Source organism: Martes martes (genome assembly GCF_963455335.1).
Source record: "Martes martes genome assembly, chromosome: 8".
Taxonomy (NCBI): domain Eukaryota; kingdom Metazoa; phylum Chordata; class Mammalia; order Carnivora; family Mustelidae; genus Martes; species Martes martes.
This window is the reverse complement of record NC_137895.1, coordinates 100837226-100849891: the sequence shown is the minus strand read 5'-3', so window position 1 is coordinate 100849891 and position 12666 is coordinate 100837226. Positions and strand designations below refer to the sequence as shown.

The following is a 12666-nucleotide window of genomic DNA, read 5'->3' as shown; positions in this document are numbered from 1 at the left end:
TCCCTCTCCCTCTACCTGCTGCTCCCCCTGCTTGTGCTCTCTCTCTCTCTGTTGAATAAATTAAAAAAAATTTTTTTTAAGTCAGATGCTTAACTGACTGAGCCACCCAGGTACCCCCAAAACAATCCCATTCTAATTTTAAAACTCCATATGGGGACGCCTGGGTGGCTCAGTGGGTTAAAGTCTCTGCCTTCGGCTCAGGTCATGATCCCAGAGTCCTGGGATCAAGCCCTGCATCGGGCTCTCTGCTCCATGGAGAGTCTGCTTTCTCCTCTCTCTCTGCCTGCCTCTCTGCCTACTTGTGATCTCTGTCTGTCAAATAAATAAATAAATAAATCTTTAAAAAAAAAACAAACCTCCATATGTTTGTATGAGCAAAGAAAAAAGTATGGAGGAATCCACACCAAACTGTTTACAGTAATATTAGAAGGGCAGGCAAGGGAAAAGGGAAGATCTGAGTTTGTATAAATTTTGTATTTCACAACTAAAAAGTAAAGACTATTCTCATGCAACTTTTAAAATACGTTATTTTATGTTATTATAAAATATGTTATTTTATAATAACATAAAATATGTTATTTTATATAACATATGAAATATGTTATTTTATATATACATATAAATACACATTAAATATGTTATTTTACTTTTAAAATATGTTAAAATATGTTATATAAAATATGTTATTACTATAATATTTCCATTTCATTAAAAATTGTTTTAATACAACTGCACCAAAAATAATAAGATACCTAGGAATAAACCTAACCAAAAAGGTGAAAGACCTGTACTCTGAAAAATACAAAACACTGATAAAGAAATTGAAGATGACACAAAGAAATGGAAAAACATTCCACACTCACAGATGGGAGGAGCAAATATTGTTAAAACGTCTGTACTACCAAAAGCTATCTGCAGATTCAATGCAATTCCTATCAAAATACCAACAGCAGTTTTCACAGAACTAGATCAAGCGATCCTAAAATTTGTATAGACCATGGAAGACCCCGAATAGCCAGAGCAATCTGGAAAAAGCAAAGCAAAGCTGGAGGCATCACAATTCCAGATTGCAAGTTATATTACAAAGGTGTAGTCATCAAAACAGTATGGTATTGGCATAAAAATAGACACATAAATCAATAGAACAGAATAGAAAATCCAGAAGTAAACTCACAATTATATGGTCAATTAATCTTTGACAAAGAAGGCAAGAATATCTAATGGGAAAAAGACAGTCTCTTCAACAAACGGTGCTGGGAAAACTGGACAGCCACATGCAGAATGACACTGGACCTCTTTGTTACACCATATACAAAAGTAAACTCAAAATGGCTTGAAGACCTCAATGTGACACCTGAAACCATAAACATCCTAGAAGAAAACACAGGCAGTAACTTCTTTGACATCGGCTATAGCAACTTCTTTCAAAAATGTCTCCTGAGGCAAGGGAAATAAAAACAAAAATAAACTATTGGGGCTACATCAAAATAGAGCTTCTGCACAGTGAAGGAAACAATTAGCAAAACTAAAGGGCAACCTATGGAATGGGAGAAGGTATTTGCAAATGACATATCCGATTAAGAGTTAGTATCCAGAGGCGCCTGGGTGGCTCAGTGGGTTAACGCCTCTGCCTTCGGCTCAGGTCATGATCTCAGGGTCCTGGGATCGAGCCCCGCATCGGGCTCTCTGCTCAGCGGGGAGCCTGCTTCCCTTGCTCTCTCTCTGCCTGCCTCTCTGCCTACTTGTGATCTCTGTCAAATAAATAAAATCTTTAAAAAAAAAAAAAAAGAGTTAGTATCCAGAATATATAAAGAACTGATACAACTCAACACCCAAAAAGCAGATAATCCTTTCTAAAATGGGGCAAAAGACCACAGACATTTCTCTGAAGAAGACAGACAGGGGACACCTGGGTGGCTCAGTCGGTTAAGCTGCTGCCTTCGGCTCAGGTCATGATCCCAGGGTTCTGGGATCGAGTCCCACATTGGGCTCCTTGCTCAGCGGGAGCCTGCTTCTCTCTCTGCCTCTGCCTGCCACAATGCCTGCTTATGCTCTCTCTCTCTCTCTCTCTCTGACAAATGACAAATAAATAAATAAAATCTTTAAAAAAAAAAAAAAAAGACAGGGCGCCTGGGTGGCTCAGTGGGTTAAAGCCTCTGCCTTCGGCTCAGGTCATGATCTCAGGGTCCTGGGATCGAGCCCCGCATCGGGCTCTCTGCTGGGCAGGGAGCCTGCTTCCCTTCCTCTCTCTGTCTGCCTCTCTGCCTACTTGTGATCTCTGTCTGTCAAATAAATAAATAAATAAAATCCTTAAAAAAATTATTAAAAAAAAAAAAGACAGACAGATGACCAACAAGCATATGAAAAGATGCTCAAAGTCTCCCATCTTGGGGAAAATGCAAATCAATGCAAATCAGAACCACAATGCATTATTACCTCACACAGGTCAGAATGGCTAAACCTAACATCAACAACACGAGAAACTACAAGAGTTGGGTGAGGATGTGGAGAAAAAGGAACCCTCTTGCACTGTGGGTGGGAGTGCAAACTGGTGCAGCCACTGTGGAAAACATTACGGAGATTCCTCAAGAAGTTAAAAATAGGGCACCTGGGTGGCTCAGTTGGTTGAGCAACTGCCTTGGGCTCAGGTGGTGATCCCGGAGTCCTGGGATGGAGTCCCGCATGGGGCTCCCAGCTCCATGGGGAGTCTGCTTCTCCCTCTGACCTTCTCCCCTCTCATGCTCTTTAACTCTCTCTCTCAAATAAATAAATAAAATCTTTAAAAAAATTTTTTTAAAAGTTAAAAATAGAACTACCTTAAGGCCCAGAAATTGCACAACTATGTGTTTACCCAAGGAACACAAGAACAATAGTTCAAAGGGATATAGGCGCCCATAGGTACCGCAACATTAATTTACAATAGCCGAGATTTGGTAGCAGCCATCCATGTCCATCGATAGAAGAGTTCATCGATAGATGAACGGCTAAAGAAGGTGTGGCATATACACACAATGAAATATTACTCAGCCATAAAAAAGAATGAAATCTGGCCATTTGCAACAACATGGATGGAGCTACAGGGTATAATGTCAAGTGAAATAACTCAGTTGGAGAAAGACAGATACCACATAAATTCACTCATATGTGGAATTTAAGAAACAAAACAAATCAGCAAAGGGGAAAAAATAAGAGAGAGAGGCAAATCAAGAAACAGACTCTTAATTATAGAGAACAAACTGATGGTTACCAGAGGGGGTGGGTGGGTAGGGGGATGGGTTAAATAGGAAGAAAGAAAAAAAATTATTTGGGTTATTTTGGTGCCAACCTAATATTCCAAATTAATATACTATAATATACAAATATTATCTTTTTGTCTAATGTACCCTATTAACAACACTATTATATTTGTTTCTACATTTTGGTTTGCATTTTTAAATTATTGTTTTAAGGATAACATTCTAGAAATGAAATTAAAGGTATAAGGGTTTTTTTTTTTAAGATTTTATGTATTTATTTGACAGAGAGAGAGAGCACAAGCAGGGGGAGAGGCAGGCTCCCTGCAGAGCAGGGGAAGCCCAATGTGGGACTCGATCCCAGGACTCTGGGATCTTGACCTAAGCTAAAGGCTGTGGCTTAACCAACTGAACCACCCAGGTGCCCCCTGGGTATAAGTTTTTAATAATAGATAGTATATACTGCCAAGATGGCTTCCAGAAAGTTTCCATCCATTTACACTAAGTCTAGCTAACAGTGCCTTTTCCACTAGCACTCTTGCCAGCCCTGAGTAGTATTATTTAACACTTTTCTTCCTTTCTTTCTTTTTCTTTTCTTTTTGCTAATTTGATATCATTGTTGGGGCTCTTGGGTGGCTCAGTGGGTTAAGCCTCTGCCTTTGGCTTGGGTCATGATCTCAGGGTCCTGGGAGCCTGCTCCCCGCCCTCCTGCCCCCGCCTGTCTCTCTGCCTGCTTGTGATCTCTCTCTCTCTGTCAAATAAATAAATAAAATCTCAAAAGAAAAATATATCATTGTGGTTTTAATCTGCATTTCCTTGATTGCCTGTGAGGTTGAAACAATGTGCTCCTTTCTAAAAATTCTCATCTTTTGTGTCAGTGTTTTTGTTCTGTTTCTAGGATTTGATTTTCCTCCAGAACAGTTCGCCTTCTCAACTTCCTGATCCCTGACTCTCCTGACTCCCCCAATTTCTGAACCAGAGAGTCAGGATTTTTTTTTTTTTTTTTCCTCTACTTCAATCCCTGTTTTCCTATCAGTCACCCCTGATGGCTATTCCTTCCTTTGAATGTGTTTTTCTCTTTCATCTTGTTAAAATGAAAGCAACAGGCCTAAATGGTGTCACTTATGTTAAGGCCCCAAGTCGGTAAACCAACACTTAATACCTAACCTAACTGCAGTTTCAACCCCCAGAAATGTGACCTTTAACTAGTCAACATGGGAATTTCCTGGTCATCGCTAGGAAATTTACTGATGGACCTGTTCTGGTTCCCTTAGGAGGGTGATCTTTGTTAATAATTCCCTTTTCTCCACTTCCTCCCCACCTTTAATAACCTTTCCTTTTCAGGGGTACCCAGGTGGCTCGGTGAGTTAAGCTTAAGTGTCTGACTTCAGCTCAGGTCATGATCTCAGGGTCCCGGAACAGAGCCTTACCCAGCGGGGAGTCTGCTTGTCCCTCTGTCCCCCACCCCATGCTCTCTCTCAAATAAATAGATGAAAACCTTAAAACAAACAGATGCTTTCCTTCTCTGTAACCCTTCAGAGCTCCCCTTTACTTGCTAGATGGGATGCTGTCCAATTCACGAACCCATTAATAAAGCCAATGATCTCTACAATTCATTCAGTTGAATTTTTATTATTTAACAATCTTCTTTGTTCCTGTGCGAATGGCACCTTCATTAGCCTTGGCCACAGAACTCCCCCCGCCTGGATTACAGAGGAAGCCTCTGGGCAATTCTCTCTGTTCCCAGTCCCTCCTACTTGGATTTCTCTTTCACCTGCTTCCGTACTGACTTCCAGACCCATGCTTTGTGCATGTCAGCCCCTAGTCCATTGGACCTGGCCTAGAACCCTCTGCCAGACATTCACCACGCGGCCATCACTTTTTTTTTTTTTTTGTCTAATATTGTACCCTATTAACAAATCCAAAAGGTAGAAAAGGGTATGTAGTGGGAAGCCCCCACCCCCGACACTTGTCCTGGGGGGTATTCACTCCCTCTCCCCACGGGCACCCAAAGTTACCCTGTTCTTCTGTTTACTTCTAGAAATACGTGTTCCTATACACAGCATCTACAAAGAGATAGCTATAGATAGGTAAATTTCTCCCTCCTTTGTAGGCGAATGGTAGCCTGTCTAATGTCTTGCTTTGTTCAGTTAATGATGTTTCTTAGCTATTATTCCATTCAGCAGATAGCTTCCTCCTTCTTCTCATATAGCATTCCACTGAAGGGGCGAACCATAATTTACTTGACCTATCCTTTCTTGGTGGACGGGTATTTTTGTGTGTGCATTTGTAATTCTGGTAGATGTTGTAAATTGCCTTCTAAAGAAATTGGACTGGTTCATGTTCCTGCCAACAAGGCCTAAGTACGAGGTGAGGCAGCTACACAACTTGCAAAATAAGCCAAAACGGCGCTTACTTCTTGGAATTGTTGTGAAGATTACTTGAGATGATGCATGTAAAGTATTGGGCATTGTAGGAGGTGGCGTTCTGGAAATAAGGATATTATTTTATTTTGGATTAAGACGATACTGTCCTGGCCAGTTAAGTGAGGGTGATGGGACGGCCTCACCGGTCTGGGGTTTTCTGATTCTGCAGGAAGTTAGGGACTGAGATCAGAAAAGTCGTGGGCCCTGCCCTCCCCAGGGATGTCATGCCTTCAGGCTACCCCAGCCTCCTCCATCTGACTTCTGCTCCCAGGTGCCTCCAAGCTGAAGCATCGTGTGGAACCGAAAAAAAACCTGTGGGACCGAGGATCCTTCCCTCTGATCATCAAGGATCTTGAAGCAGCAGACTCAGGGGTTTACTTCTGTGAGGTAGATGGCAAGAAGCAAGAGGTGGAGCTGCTGGTGTTCAACCGTGAGTAGATGAGGGGCCCTCCAGCCAACCGCCTTCCTCCCTGACTCCCAATCCTCCACCAAAACCAGGCCTGAGCTGCTTGTGGCTCCTCCACAGTCCCGAGATGGCTCAGACTGGCCCCCGCATCTCCTCAAACCCTCCTCGGGCTTCTGGTCTTGGTCTCGGTCTTGGTCTCCGTCTGGCAGTGAGAAAGGAAGAAACCTGGGAGGTGGAGGGGTGCGGAGAAGGGCTCGAGCTAGAGGAAGGAGGGAAAGCCACAAAGGCAGGGAAGAAAGCCCACCTGAGGAGGAGAGAGGGAATGGGTCCCTGGGTCTTAGCAGGGGGGTAATGGAGAGACACTCTGGGTTTCCTGGCTTCTTCCTTCCCCTTGGGGATAGCGTGTGTGTGACACAGGTGGCCTGTTCCTTCCACAGTGGCTGCCAAGTGGGACACCGGCAGCAGCAGCGGCGGCAGCAACATCCGCCTGCTGCAAGGGCAGCAGCTGACCCTGACCGTGGAGGCCCCCTCTGGTAGCAGCCCTTCCGTGCAATGGAAAGGTCCAGGGAATAAAAGCAAGGGCAGCAGCCAAAGACTCTTGCTGTCTGGGCTGGACCTGCAGGAGAGCGGGACCTGGACATGCACCATCTCCCAGAACCAGAAGACAGTGGTGTTCAACATAAACATCTTGGTGCTGGGTAAGAGGGGCGCCTCTCCCCTGCAGTCTCCCCTCTGCCTCAGTGGCAGGCACACCCGGCTGCTGTTCCCACTGCTCTGCTCCTGGGTTCGCTGCTGGTCCACGGAGGGAGGCTCCAGTCTCCTCCGGAGCCGGAGCCGGACTGTTCTATGAGGACTTCCAAGGGGGAGGAGGTGCTGCCTTGGGAACACTCTGGGGTGGAGAGAACAGAGAGGATGGGAGAGGTAGATGGCAACCTGAGGGTTTTAGACTCATGGTCATCCCCTTCCATCCCTTGGCTGTCCCCGGCCCATACCTACCCTACCCCATACCCCCTCATCTTCCTATCTCCGGACCCAGCTTCTTTCTCTTCCCACCTCCAGGTTTCCAGAAGGTCCCTAACACAGTCTATACAAGAGAAGGGGAGCAGGTGAAGTTCTCCTTCCCACTTAGCTTCGAAATTGAAAACCTGAGCGGGGAGCTGAGGTGGCGGGCAGAGGGCTCTCCATCCTCCCTGCTCTGGAGCTCCTTCACCTTGGAGAACAAGAAGCTATTTGTCAAAGAGGTCCACCACCCCAGACTGCAGCTGAAGGAAACGCTCCCACTCAGCTTTATCCTGCCCCAGGCTTCGTCTCAGTGTGCTGGTTCTGGAACCCTGACCCTGAGTCTTCCCAAGGGGACACTGCAGCAGGAAGTGAATCTGGTGGTGATGCGAGGTAAAGAACTAGACTGAGAAAGGGAGGATGGGGGTGGGAGGTGGAGGGGCATTGCCCAAGGCTGGCTCTGAGGCAGGGCTGACCCCAACAGGGAGGCCTCAGCCCTGGCCCTAGTTCCCTGAAGGAGCTGATCCGGGGCCTTCTGGTTTGGAGCTGGTTTTGAACTGAGACTTGAAGCCACATGTCCTTCCTTGACATCTGTGAGCCAGCCCGGGGTGGGCTCTGCTGAGAATCCCCAGAGGGCCTGAGCTGGGAACAGGGGCTCTAATTCTGCCTCTGCCCAGCCCTCTGTGACTCTCCCTAAGTCCCCTGCCGCTGCAGGCCTCTTTCTCCTAACGAGGAGAACAGAATCCGCTCTTAGTATGACAGTGTAATGTCAGGCTCGTGCTGAGCTCTTGACTTCCTTATCTCCTTCATCACCGTAACTGCACAAATAATAATAATAATGGCTAAATCTTGATGCTCTCTCCGCACCAGACCCATTCAAGAGCTTTACATGTGTTTGTGAATTTACTGTGTATTTAATTAACGTCTGGGGCTGGGCTGTCGAGTCACTGGCAGGGACCCACAGATAGTAAGCATTGGGGTTAAGATTCAAGTCCAAGATCCTGGGCCTCGAAACCTGCTTTTTCTTTGTGTAACTGCTTGAAAATGTGCTCTGAAGAGGGGGATTCAAAAATCCCCCCTCAAAGAGGGGGATTCGTGTGGACCATTTTGACTGTTGTCCTACCGAAGTCCCTTAGAGCATGGGGGGTGTCAGGGAGCTCAGAGATCCAGGCTCCCAGCCTCAGGCTCTTGTCCGCAGTGATGAAGTTTCCAAACAATTTGACCTGCGAGGTGATGGGACCCGCCTCCCCGGAGCTGACGCTGAGCTTGAATCTGGAAGAGCGGGCTGCCAAGGTCTCGAAGCAGCAGAAGCTGGTGTCGGTGGTAGAGCCTGAGGATGGAACATGGCAGTGCCTACTGAGTGACAAGGACAAAGTCCTGCTGGCCTCCAAGGCTGAGGGTGAGTGAGGACCCAGGTTCCGTGGTCTAACCCCGAGCCCCTCGCTCTTCAGTTGTGGGACCTTCCCTGCGTTGGAGGACACCACCCAGCGTCCCGGCCTCCCAGTTCCTCCCAGAGGGGTGGGTTATTCTCCTGCTGCCTGGACACACAGGGCGAACGAGGTAAGGCGAGGTGTGGTTCCTACCTGTAACCCCACAAGTTCCTGCCTCCTTGAGATGCACAGCCCAGGAATGGGGCCCCTCTGACCAAGAGCCTCTGCCTCTGCTGGCTCCTTTCCAAACCCAGACACACACACATACTCACACATGCACACACCATGCCCCGTGCACAGCCTGAAACCGCTGCTTCCAGTTCCCCAGAGGGCCCTGGAGTCTCTAAACCTTAAAAATCCTGCCCCAGCCCTTCCTCTTCAGCCCTGGTGGCCTGTGAGAGCCCTGTGGACCCTGCCCTGCTCTCCCGGCCCAAGGCTGAGCCCCAAGTGGAGCTGGGCAGCGAGGCCTTCCTGGGGCCCTCCAGAATGGCCGGCACCCTGATGGAGGGCAGTGAGCTGAAACATCTCTCTCTCTTTCTCCCTCTCGCTTCTAGTTTTGTCCCCAGTGTTCACCAAGGCCTGGCCAAAGCTCTTGGCCATTGTGCTGGGCGGGATCTTAGGTCTTCTGCTTCTCCTTGGGCTCTGCATCTTCTGCTGTGTTAAGTGCTGGCACCGCAGGGTGAGTGAGCCGCCCCAGACGCCCCTTGCACTCCCCATAGGGCATCCGAGCACCTGGGGCCTGTAGACAACAGCAACAACAACAGTATCCTGAACATGTGAGCCACTCCCGCCCTGTTCTCTCAGCCTGCCCAGCCGGTTCCCTCACGGAGGACTGGGCCCTGTCCCAGATCCATGCCAAGGGAGAGACCGGAAAGAGCAAAGAGTTAATTCTGGGACAGATGGCCTCAGCCACAGTAACTGCTTCTCCTCTCCCAGCTCTCCCCACTCCCTCCTCCAAGGGGTGCCTCCCTTCTGGAGGCCTGGGACCCTCACAACTCTCCTTTCTTCCCGGACAGCGGCAGGCAGAACGTATGTCTCAAATCAAGAGACTCCTCAGTGAGAAGAAGACCTGCCAATGCCCCCAGTAAGGAACTGGGGGCGGGGGTGCAGAGAGGGAGGAAAAGGGGAGGGTGGCCGGTGTTGGGGGTAAGAGAGGGAAGAGAGGTGGGATGGAGGTGAGAGGATGGGGGCTCAGGGAGGTGGTGGAGGGCAAAGAAGGGTGCAAAGGGGTGGCTGAGGAGGTGGGAAGCAGGGAGAGGGTGGACAGCAGAGGCGAGGGGGCAGCAGGCCAGGGATCTTTCTGGAGACCGGCCTGCAGCTGGGGCCCATTGGCTGCCACTGCACAAGAAGGGAGAGTGCGGACTGGGAGACGTGGAGCTTCAAGGATACAAAGGAGTCTGGAGAAGAATAAACTTGCTCTGCTTTGTTCCTCCAGCCGGCTCCAGAAGGCATGCAATCTCATCTGAGGCGCAGGGCCAAGGGAGTTTCCGGCTCGTAGCCTTCCCAGCTGCCTTCCCTTGCCTTTCCTGCCCGGCTCCTGGGCTTGCGCGCGGAGCAGATGAATGTAGCAGACCCCAGCACTTCCGGCCCTCTCCCGCTCTCCTTGGCATTGGTCCTCCTCCTATTGAGGCTTATACCATTTCTTCCCGGTTTCCTTCACATCAAGCCTAGCCCTATCGATGATTTCTTCCCAGCTCTCTCCCTCACGGCCCACTGGTCCCCGGGGAATCACGTGGGACCAGCCCTGCCTGGCTTGAAGGGCAAGGCTGGGTGTCTGAAGCAAGAAGCGCAGGGCTGTGATTTTACTGGTCTGGACCTTGGGACCAGAGGGGGCAGACCCCAGCCCTAGATCACACAGCTGGAGGAGGGTAGATCCAGATCCGAAGGCTCCTGACTGCCAGCTTCCACTGCTCCATTCGGTCTGCTTCTCAATCGTGTTGGCAGGACACAGACTCACATCGTGACCTGTGCACCAACGGGCACCCCTGGACCCACATGTGTGTACAGAGTGCACACTTGTGCACAGACACAATCCCTTATGCCCCAAGCTGTATGTGTCAGTTTATGAGCCCGTTTCACATTCTTTGCCTGTTTAAACCTTAAGAAGATAGTGTAGAGCTAGGAGTGTTGGGACCAAGATTAGCATCTCCAAATTATGGACCAGAAATGGAACTCAGAGAGGTCAGATGATCACCCAAGGTCACACAGCTGGTCAGTGCCAAAGGACGAGCCCAGGTCTCCTAACCCCTCGTTCCAGGGCTATGCCTTGAACACAGAGACAAGTACCACGCAGATGTCTGCAGCTGATTAGTTACTGATGCCCAGGACCCAGCTCTGGATTCATAAAAGCACGCCACCCCAGACAGGGCTTGCCTCAGAGAGTTCAGAAACACGGAAGAGGAGCCCCCCTGTCTGAAATCCCTCCTCTATTCACCTGCCGGTGGCAGAATCCTGTTACCAGAGGACAAAGCTGTCAGTTCTCCTAATCAGAGCACAGGCTGGGAGCCACGGGCCCTGTGGGAGAGAGAGTGCCCAGTGACCTACCATTCACCCTGTTGCAGAACCTTCTGGAAGGTGAGCTTTGCCAGGGGGAGGGGGCAGGGAGTTGGCTGGAGAGGGAACCCCCTGAGGGTCTCCTGTAAAGGGTGACAGAGCCAGGCTTCCATCCCCCTGCCCTGTACTTTCCTTCATCCCTCCCCCAAACCATCCAGGATACAGGAAAACTGGGGTTACAAGAGTCTTCTTCTTCCTCTTCTTGGTCCATTTCTCTCAGGATCCCCAGCCTCCTCTGCCTCTCCTTCCTTCCCTTTCTCACCACCTGTCTCAGTCCTGACCCCCTCTCCCTAGTCTTCTCTTTCCAGCTTGCCCCTTCCAGGAGGACTCCCTCCCCACTGCTTGCTTGGTATTCCTGCCCACTCCAGCCCCTGCCACAGAAAAATACAATAAACTTACTATAAAGAAGATGCTTCTTTGTGTATTCATGTGTATGTGAGAGAGACAGGCAGACAGACTCTTCTCTGGGGACCAGGATCTTCTGATCTTTGGGATAAGGCCCAGAGGAGAGGTTGCCAAGCTTGCCAGGGGAAGGAGGTGAAGTTTCCCTGGGTGGGTGGGGGGGGGGGGTGTCTTTGGAGCCCAATTACCCCACTGCCCACCCCACAGGGTCCTGTGTGTGCAGGAGGCCCAGACTTTGGGGGAGACCCCGCAGGGTTGTGTGTGCTCTACACACATATGTGTGTGCTGGAGAAAAAGGACCAAGAGAAACTGTAATGTGTGTCTGCCAATTGTGTGCATCCCCAAGAGAAGTGAGAGTTTGTGTTCCAGGAGGAGGAAGCGGTATGTGTGTGTATGGGGGGGTGCATTCTTGAGACCTGCCCCCCCACCCCGCCACAGCAGCCCCAGCTTCAGCAAACCCTCCAGCACTTGCCCCTCCGCCCTACACTCCAGGCGAGCGCAGCCCTCACGGATACACACAGTGACACACACGCTTCCTCCTCCCCGAGCACCACCAGCTGCCTCTCTGAGCTGGTGTTCGTGTCGAAAAGCGGGGTGGGGTGGGGGCAGGACACGAACCGTCTCACCAATGAAGCCGGTTCCCCGCCAGCGTCCTCGCCCCCTCCCTGCCGGCGCCTTCCCTGCCCCTCCCCCTCCAAGTCTCCGCCGTCCAGTTCCCCGCCCCGCACTCGCCCCCGCGCCCCCCGAGCAGCTCCCTGCCGGCCCCCTGACCCGGGGCTCACGGGCGGCGTGCCTCCGGGAGAGGGGGGGTGCTCCGAAAGACCTGGGGTGGGGGGCAGAGGCTGAGTGAGCGGCGGACCGAGCCCCGGAGGCTGGGACCGAGGGTGGGTGGGGGGGGCAGGGAGGCCCGGAGGGAAGGAGGGAGGGAAGGAGGAGGGCGGGCGAGCTGGAGCCGGCAGGCGGCGGGAGCCCGGGCGAGCCGCGTCGGGAGTGCGGTCTCCATGGCAGTGCCGGGCTCAGCCAGAGGTAAGAGGACCCCGGCCCTGTCCCCCCGCGGCCCCCATCCCCGCGGCCCCCATCCCCGCAGCCCCCTCCTCCCCACCCGCCTCCTCTCCCCTCCGGCCGGCCCCTCCTCCCCAGCCACCTGCTGTCACTGCCCCGGAGTACATGGTGGGTGGCGGGAGGGAGGAGCCGCCTGACCTTACCCCTTCACCCCG

General features: G+C 50.7%; 1 protein-coding gene across 2 annotated transcripts in view; it reads left to right on the top strand.

The window, feature by feature from the left end:
• The window catches only part of CD4 (CD4 molecule), a 36461-nt gene extending 25012 nt beyond the window's left edge, over positions 1–11449 (top strand). The window contains exons 4-10 of one of the 2 annotated variants that reach the window (XM_080812552.1): positions 5931–6089; positions 6503–6763; positions 7125–7457; positions 8263–8463; positions 9049–9173; positions 9511–9578; positions 9930–11449. In XM_080812552.1, the coding sequence (XP_080668678.1) occupies positions 5931–6089; positions 6503–6763; positions 7125–7457; positions 8263–8463; positions 9049–9173; positions 9511–9578; positions 9930–9960 (1178 nt within the window). In that variant the 3' untranslated portion in view covers positions 9961–11449. The remainder of the gene's footprint in view (positions 1–5930; positions 6090–6502; positions 6764–7124; positions 7458–8262; positions 8464–9048; positions 9174–9510; positions 9579–9929) is intronic. The other variant, XM_080812553.1, reaches the window with a different exon arrangement.
• Positions 11450–12666: the final 1217 nt, after the last annotated feature.